We start from the raw sequence: 9,226 nt of genomic DNA, 5'->3' as shown, positions 1-9,226 counted from the left end.
GGCTCTCAACGGTGAGTGATTCAGGAAAGATGCAACCTCTGGACCGAAATGTCTCGAAGAGATGAGGATATATCATTTTATGGTTTTCTAACTAGTGCCCCTTAAAACGAGCCAACCTTTCCCTTCTTCTTTCGGCTATTATTTCTTCTCTTTCCTTCTTAGTCAGCTTATATCCCAAGCCAAACCTTTCTTCATTTTTGGTAGCACGTATTGGCCTTTTAATGCCTTGTAGCTCTTTTCCCAATCCTACCCGCACTCGGTATCCTTTCCCTACTATCTGACTGACAGCCATCTTGATGGTTTTGGAAAGCCTCGAAATGGGTGGTGTGGTTCTTTCTCCAACATATGTGGTATTAACAAACTCGAAGGATCGAAAGGAACATTCAAGCACTTCTTCCGTCGCTTTCAAGTAAAGAGTATCCGCTGGCTTGCTTATGAGGAAGTCTTATTCCCCGTTAACACATACAATCTTCCCATCCATAATGAACTTGACCTTTTGGTGAAGCGATGAAGGTATGGCCCCAACCAAATGGATCCAAGGTCTTCCCAACAAATAATTGTATGAAGGAGCGATATCCATAATTTGAAATTCAGTGGTAAAGGTACACGAGTCGATTTCTATCGGTATCTCAATGTCCCCTACTACTTCTCTCCTCATCCCATCAAAGGCTTTCACAATCATCTAACTCTTTCTCATGTAAGACATGTCATGGGTAAGCGGGCCAAGGTCCTCATGGGCATCACATTCAAGGACGATCTGTTATCAAACAGCACTTTTACGATGGTATAACATTTACACTTGGTAGTGATATGCATGACTTTGTAGTTTTTCCTACCTCCAGAAGGGATTTCTTCATCGTTAAAGGATATTATGTTACCCACTGAAATGTTCCCAATGATGTAGTCTAAATTTTCAACTGAAATATCGTGATCCACATATGTTTGGTTCAGAATCCTCATCATAGAGCTCTTATGTGGTTCCGAGCTGATAAGCAACCTGTTCAATTGCTCGATCACATTGTACTCACTGTGTTTGATGAACTTGAGGAGCTCTGCAGCTTCTTTTTTCGTCACCGATCCCTTTGAGCCATCTGTCGATTCTTGATATTGCACTTTTTCTTCTCTCGAATTTTGCTATTTTTCTTTTCCCTTCTCTTTCCTGAGATTCTTCAATGCCTCTGGTTTATAGCAACGTCCGTTACGGGTAATCCCCCCAACACCAGTTATATTTGCAGCATTATCTTGAAATTCGGCCATCTATTTCCCCGCATTTGAAACTTGTACATTGCAATTGTAGTTCCACGGAACAGCTTTGTCATCTTTGTAGGAGAAAGGTTTAGGGACTTCAATGGTCATTTTGGCATGGGTTCTGTCTTCCACAAACTCTCCTCTAGGTTCATAGAAAATGGTTAAAGGTTTTATCTTCATTGGGTGAGTGAAATCTTTAGCCATCATGTTTACTGCTGGCCCTAAGGCTTCCATGTAGAATTCAATCCTTGATTCATCAATCATCCCTTGCACTTCCTTTCAGAAAGAACTACAATCTTGAATTAAATGCCCCACACATCTTTTGTGATTTAAGTAGTATAATCCTTAGATATTTCTTGAGTCATTCACATCAAGACATTTCGGCCAAACCTCGAGCATATCGGCCTTTACCAAGGCTTCAAACACTTTCTTCATAGGAGTTTCCACTTCCCAAATGTTGCTTTTAACATACACCTCCCCTTCGATTGCATTTACCCCTGCCCTAGCATGATTTGGCAATGGGTTGTTGTTAACATTATATTTCGACTTCTTTCCAAAATTCAGGATTCCTGCCTTGATCAACCCTTGCACCTTATGTTTGAATGTTGTACAATTCTTGATCGAGTGACCTTCGATTCCATATTGATAATCACAATGGGCGGAAGCGTCATACCATCTCGAGAATGGAGGTTTTAATGGCTCTATGTATAAAGGTGCCACTAGATGGTTTGCAATTAACTGAGTGAAGAGTTCAGCATATGGGATTGGGATTGGGTCAAATTGCACTTTTTCTTGCTTGTTTCGCCAACCTCTTGATTCACCGATAGTATGGTTGTTTGAAGGTGTTATCTGTTGTGTGGTTGAAGCTGTAACGGGTGTGAAAGTAGGTGGGTGGATATTTGTGGGGTAAGGTGTCCATTGGATAGGAGCATATGGGTACAGGTTAGAAAAGGCATTTGGCATTGGTGGATATAGGTATGGGCTTTGTGAAGCATTATTCACAACTGGGTAATAGGGGTATAGTGGATATGGCTAGTAAGGATTGTAGCTTCCTCCTTGGGGTTGTCCCGAAGTGATGGCTTGGGCTTATCCTTCCTTCTTCTTAAAAGTTCCCTCTTTTTTCATGTGTGTCGTATCACCTCCTTCTATCTTCCCTTGCATAATGGTAGTCTCTATCATCTCTCCTGAAATCACCATATCAGCGAAGTTCTTTGTGGCACTACCGACCAATCGTTCATAGTAAGGGGCTCGTAAGGTGTTAACGAACATCACGGTAGTCTCTTTCTCAATCAATGGTGGTTGAACTTGAGAAGCCATATTCCTCCATCTTTGAGCATATTCTTTGAAGCTTTCAGTAGGTTTTTTCTCCATATTTTGTAAAGAAAGGCGATCCAGAGCCATATTTGTAACATGCTTATATTGAGCTACAAACACCCGAGCAAGGTCTTTCCATGTGTGGATTCGATTACGGTCCAATTGGATGTACCACTTTGCTGCAACACCAATGAGGCTATCTTGGAAGCAATGTATCAAGAGCTTGTCATCATGGGCATATGCAGCCATCCTTCTGCAATACATAGTGATGTGCGTGACCGAGCACTTGTTCCATCATACTTTTCAAAGTCAGAAACTTTGAATTTTGGGGGTATAACCACATCTGAAACAAGACAGAGNTGTGTGTGACCGGGCACTTGGTTCCATCATACTTTTCAAAGTCTGAAACTTTGAATTTTTGGGGTATAACCACATCTGAAACAAGACAGAGTTCGATTACATCCATAAAATAATACATTCCCATTCCTTCTATCATGATTAGTCTCTCCTCCAAAAGGTCAAATTTCTGGTGGGTATTAGGATTGTCTTTCGATTCAACGGATCCACACTTGAGCTTCCCTTGTTCCTTTGGATCGTCCAGATCAGGTACAAAGATGGGATCTGAAGGACTTGCCCCTCCAATTGGCCTTTATTGGGCATAAATCGGTGGTGGCCCTGTAGGCATTGGCATCCCAAAGAACGGATATTGTCCTATCGATGGCATGGGGATAGACGCATTCCTTATTGATGGTGGTGTAAATCCTAGTGGATATACAAGGTTTGTATTGGCTTCTGTCTATTGAACATCTTCTGGTGCACCAGAACTCCCCGCCACTCTCTTCCCTTTATCTGTCGACATCAACTCCAAAATCTTTGACAACTGACCCAAAATCTCTTCTTGCTTCCTCTCGATCTTGTCCAGTCTCTCCGAGTGTTCGTCCCCCATGATCTTAGAGCGAGCTTTTGTGTTGTATCTGTGTAGGGTTCGTTTCTTTGGAATTTTGTTCTTCTATGGGCCAAATGGATAAGTTAGAATTTTATGTTGATGAGTGCATTGGCATTTGTTATTATTTATATGAATCATGTAACTATGATGCAAGTGAAATGTATTTGAAGAGAAGAAGAAAAATAGGAAAAATATTGATCATCCAACATTTACCATAAGAAATTCCACATCCATAGAACTGAAATATCCGATTACATCATTGTCTAAAACCATTACATAACTACTAAAAGGAAAAACCAACTTTGTCATATTGGTCTTTAACCATCCTGAGGTGATCGATCAACCGCTCACTCAATTCATCCCTGGAAAGAATCCCTTGCCTGAGTTTTTTGGTCTTGTCTGTCATTACTCGCGCTCTAAATGCCACTTCTCTCATCTGTCTCAGTATCCATCGCATTTTAGCTTCTTTCCTTTGAAGGCTTTATGTGCACGAATCATTTCTTTCCCTCATTTGAAAATACTCTTGCCTTACTGCTTCATACTGTGCCTTGTAGCCCTCCATGGCAGTTTCCATCAAGCCGCAATCATTTCTTAACTCTTGGATAGTTTGTTCTTGTCTTCGTACCTCGTGCTGCAAAGCATTGTTGACACTTTAGAGTTCTTGCATTTTGGCTATCAGAGAAGAATTTGCCATGTTCACTTCCTCAAACTTGTTTTGCCACTCATCCCGCTTTTCCAAAGCCATCCGTACTTTTCTTGCCGTCTCTTTCTTCACTTTCTAGCTCATCCTCATGTCTCCGCTTCATATTTATCATCTCCTTTTCAAGTCTCTTTCTTGTCAACTTGCTCTCTAGCAGGACATCTTGAAGTTCTGGGTTTATGGGATGTTTTGATGGATTTCTCGGGAGGCATATGACATTTTTCACCCTTTGGTCGTGCCAAGTATCATATCCTATGGTGACTTCATCGGTAAACCTCCCTTAATCCACTCGGCATGTTTTCTTTCAGTCTTGTGCAATTTCCTCAATTTTCCTTAGCATTTTCGACTCTCCGTATATAAACTCTAACTGGTTGAGCTGGTGAGTCATGGGCACGAATTACTCAGATCTGAACTGTCTCTGTACCATTATCGGTGCATAGCTAATGGCTCCCCATGGTCCCATCAACGGCACCCACGGCATGTCCCTGTATTTATACATCACTTGCATTTGCGACATCCATGGAGCTCTCCAAGTCACTTCAACGCTCATTAACCTCCGGAGCCTCGTGACCCACTCTTTTTTCCTCTTGCAGTCGGGCCATTCACTTTCGTAGAACTCAAGGATATGGCAACTCGTAGACAGATAAAGCTTTCGAAATTTGTTTTCTTTACATTCAAAATGGCTTTTGATCCATATGGTTAAGAGTTTGGCACATCTTATGAATCGTCCCTCGCCTTTGTGCCGACAGAAATTCAAGGATCTGAAGATTTCAGCTAAGATGGATGGGGCCGGGTTAATGTTCCTTGTCACCTGATCGAAGAAGTTTATGACTGATACCTCCACATGACCTAGAACCTTCGGGAAGACCACTAAGCCATAGATTGCCATTGCGAAAGCTAGGAGACCTTGTTCATCTTCCATGTGTTTTTTTAATATATCCGTTCAAAAAACTCCACGGAAGGCATTATGTGTCTCCTTTCTTCTTCAGGTGCTGATCCACTTCTACCGTAGTCATTCCTAGCAACTTGGCCAACTTCTGTCAGTGTCTCGTCTTCTGAACCCTCCAATAGATCTTGTCAGGCTGCATGTGATCTATCCGGAGTAGAAAGGAGTACTCTTCTATGGTAGGGGTCATGTCCACCTTGTTAAAGACAAAGCAACGGTATGAAGGATCCCAAAATTGGACGAAGGCTCGGAGCATCTAGTCGTCGACAGGTACATATAGGAGCCATGCAATGTGTCCATACTTGCTCTGAAAATTGTCTCAGTGAGCACGCCCCTATTGTTCCCAAATTCTTATCATCTTTGTGAAGTCATTCTGTTGAAGGTCCAGGTGAACTCTCTCGGGTAAAGTTGGGATATGTCCTTGGGTCAAACAATCTCCTTTTTTTGTTGAATTTGCCCCATCTGTAACTCTATCTCATAGTCATTTCTGTATATGTTGAGTGGACTTGCTGATGACGATGCCATGGATGTAATCGGAATCTCTTAGGTTGGATGTTGTGTAGCCAATATTTCTCCTATATGCAATTACGATGCATGCAAATGAACATGTAACATGCACATGACAAGCAAAATAAACTTAAGTTAGTATGGTAAAAAGAAAGAATGGAGTGTTAAAAATAATGAGAGAATAATAAGCAATATCATGGGTATTACTGTCTACTCCACGATACTTTATTATCTCGTGGAAAAATTTTAAATAGAGGGAGTGGAAGAAATTCCTTCATGTGTACCTATTTATAGGGTATACTCTCACGGGTATGGCCCTACCTAGGGTTAAGCTGCTCTTGGTATTCTATATGCTGAGTGGGGTTTATAAACAGAGCTAAGGTTCCCAAATCGTTGCTCACTGTCATCCACACGGACTAGTAAGGCACCTCGGTCCTCACCCATTACAAGCTTCAAACGGACTAGGTTCGATTTGAGTGGGAGTCTTCACTAGCCCGTGCGGAGGTTATCACCTCACGAGAGTGCAGCTACTAAACTCCCTCCTAAAAAGGACATAACTCGGGTAGAGGGTTTATGCATGAATGCAAAATGTGCTGTGTGTGTGAAGGAAAACATCTAGTTTGGAGTAACATTCTCACACCCCTCTATCCTAAATCCCCACAATTATTAAAAGCAATTAAGTAACAAATGCGAAATAAACAAATGCACTAATCAAAATATGCAGAACAAATCATCAACACTAAGGAAACATCGAATTATTTAAAGCATTGGATAACCTATTATTATTTAATGGTTCGACTCTCGGTAGTCCCTAGTGGAGTCGCCAGTTGTCGTAACGTGCAGGTCCCAGAACCCGATCGCTAGACGCGAGTGAAAACTCTAAAACTAGGAGTCGCCACCAATCTTTTTACTAGGTGCGATTGGCCACCTATTGACTCGATTCTAATCGACGAAACTTTAAATTAATTTGAAGTCCACCGAAGAGAACCTTAAACTGGTCTACGATTTTCTAGATCTAGGCTCGGGAGTACGATTACGCTCGGGGAAGGATTAGCATCCCCGAGACGCCCGTTTCATGAACGGTACCATTTTTTAGATTATCCGATTAGGCTTTAATTTTTTTAAGTTCACTATATTTCCTTAGCTATTATTCACTTATTTTATCCCCAATCTTATTAAATTATTTTATTTGATTCTAAAATGAAATGCAAATGTGAAGTAAGATGAAATGCATGGCGTGAGATAAAAAAATGTCGAACAAATGACCTTTTATAGAGGATATCCTCCGGGATTCGCCCATCATGCTGGTGGGATTCGGAGTATTCTCTCACCTAGGAAATTATCCGAGAAATTCGCCTTCGTAAATTCAACGAATAATTCCCATCATCGGGATCATCATACGTTTTGCTTTTAAAAGTAATGTTTTCATGCATGATGAACCTAATACGAGTGAAAACTTTTTATTAAATATGTTTCTCAAGCCCTCCCATCATACTGGTGGGACTCGGGGATATCTTTTCATCTAGGGAACTTTTCGAGAAATACTAGCCTTCGCAAGATCCTCGGAAGATCCCATCATCGAGGCTTAACTCGTAAAAAAAAATATTTATATGCAATGATATGCACGATGCAATATATATGCTATGCTAATGCAATTAACTATTCTTATCATTATTATTATTTAATCATTATTTTATTTTTTATTATCATATCTTTTATTTATTTTGCTTTTATATTTTACATTTTTTATTCTAAGTTTTTTTCTTTGATATTTCCTATCTTATTTCTTTTATATAATGTTTATTAATCAATACCTTTTACCACTAGATACTTAATGCATAATTATTTATTGTCTTGGATTTTCTTTATTAATAGTTTTTATTATTTGTCTATTTTATGTCATGGATATTACCTTTTCATAAATTTATTATATACATATTTGAATTATCATTATTATTATTTTTTCTTCTTTTTTTATTTATTATTTTTTTTTGAATGATTTTGTGTTGTTAAATTTTTACTTATAAAAATTTTGGGATCTCGAAATCGAAGCCCTCCTATCATGCTGATAAAGCCTTATTTCGGATTTCGAACCTAGGAAAAATTGGCCCGGGATTACGATTTCTCGCGTCCCGACCAATCATCCCATCATCGGTATTAAATTAAACAACTTTGTTGATAATTCCTTATCTTATCCTAATTTCATTCTCTCTTCATCTATATCCCTCTCCATTTTATATAAAGCCCCCTTTTTTTAATATTTTCATATTTTTGTTTCATTACATTTTAATTCTAATTCTTTCTAATTTATTCTCATTCCTATGGTTTCTATATACATTGACATAACTATGTATCTTATGAATATATTCCACATTTCATCCTTCCCCACACTTATATTTTTTCTAAACAATATTCTAAATCCAAATATGTGCATATATTATTAATGTAAATAAATCTATTTCTACCATTCAATGTTTACTTTTCCTATACTTACTACTTAAATAAATCTATTAATCTTTTTAATAATTAAATGTTTATNTTAATTTTATTATATTTAATCAATTTTTTATATTTATATTTTTTTTTATCTAATCTCATTTTTTTATCATCATTCATTCATTCATTCATCATTCATTTTTTTTGTATCATTAAACATCTTATTTTATCCTCATCTATTTTTTTTAATTTTTATTTTCTAATAATTTTTTTTTAATTTCCATTGCCAAGCACAACCACAAAATCAAAACAAAAAATAGGTGTATACCTTCAGTGGGTTAACAGTAGCCCAACATGATCGGCCTGGCCCAACTGGTCTGCCTCTCAAAACCCACCGTTTGGTCCCTGGTCCAGCAGCCCCCAAATGCCCAAAACGACGTCGTTTCACTCTAACCCTAACTATAAAATCCTTCTTTTCTTTCATCTCTCCCCATTTTCCCTTTTTTGTTTCTCTCTACTCGTCAGATTCTTTCCTCTCTCTTTAAAAATCTCACCTTTCTCTATGCCCATCGACGGTAGGACCCAAAGTTCCTCCTAACCAGTGGCAATCCAAGCTTCACTATTCCTAACCCTGCGACGCCGATCTTTCTCTCTCAAAGACCCCTCACCGGCAACCACCACCCAAACAACTAGATCTTTTTTTTGCCGACGTCGCTCAGACCGGATCTCCCTCCTTTCATCGACTATCCAGACCCCTCACCCGGCAGCCACCACCCAGACAACCAGATCTCCTTTTCGTCGACGTCGCCCAGATCTGGCTTTGCTCCCTTCGTCGACGGCACTAAAAAAAACTCCCTAAACTGCCCTCTTCTAACCAGCGACAAGCGACCCGTAACTCTCCTCTCTCTCAGCCCCTTCCTTCCGCCAGTGGCTAACCCAAAGCTTTTACTCCTCAACCGGCTGCCCTACCCAAACCAAAAAAATCCTCCCCAAAAATCAAAATCCACCCCTAAAAGAACAAAAAAACCTCATTGTTTCTCCATCTCCATTATATATATTTTTGTTGATTTTTACTATTTTTTGTATTTCTTTTTACTGTGGATTTGTGGTTGATTCTGGCTGTTAGAAG

At 39.3% G+C, this 9,226-nt stretch overlaps 1 protein-coding gene across 1 annotated transcript; it reads right to left on the bottom strand.

Annotated features, from left to right (window-relative positions):
• On the bottom strand, positions 1,258-2,811 carry LOC108660641. The gene is made up of 3 exons (XM_018114894.1): positions 2,388-2,811; positions 1,639-2,252; positions 1,258-1,524 (listed from the first exon to the last, which is right to left on the bottom strand). Exons 1-3 carry the CDS (start codon positions 2,809-2,811, stop codon positions 1,258-1,260), a joined length of 1,305 nt encoding a protein of 434 aa, XP_017970383.1.

This window comes from Theobroma cacao, chromosome 2 (genome assembly GCF_000208745.1).
Source record: "Theobroma cacao cultivar B97-61/B2 chromosome 2, Criollo_cocoa_genome_V2, whole genome shotgun sequence".
NCBI classification, from domain to species: Eukaryota; Viridiplantae; Streptophyta; class Magnoliopsida; order Malvales; family Malvaceae; genus Theobroma; species Theobroma cacao.
This window is presented reverse-complemented; position numbering and strand designations above follow the sequence as displayed.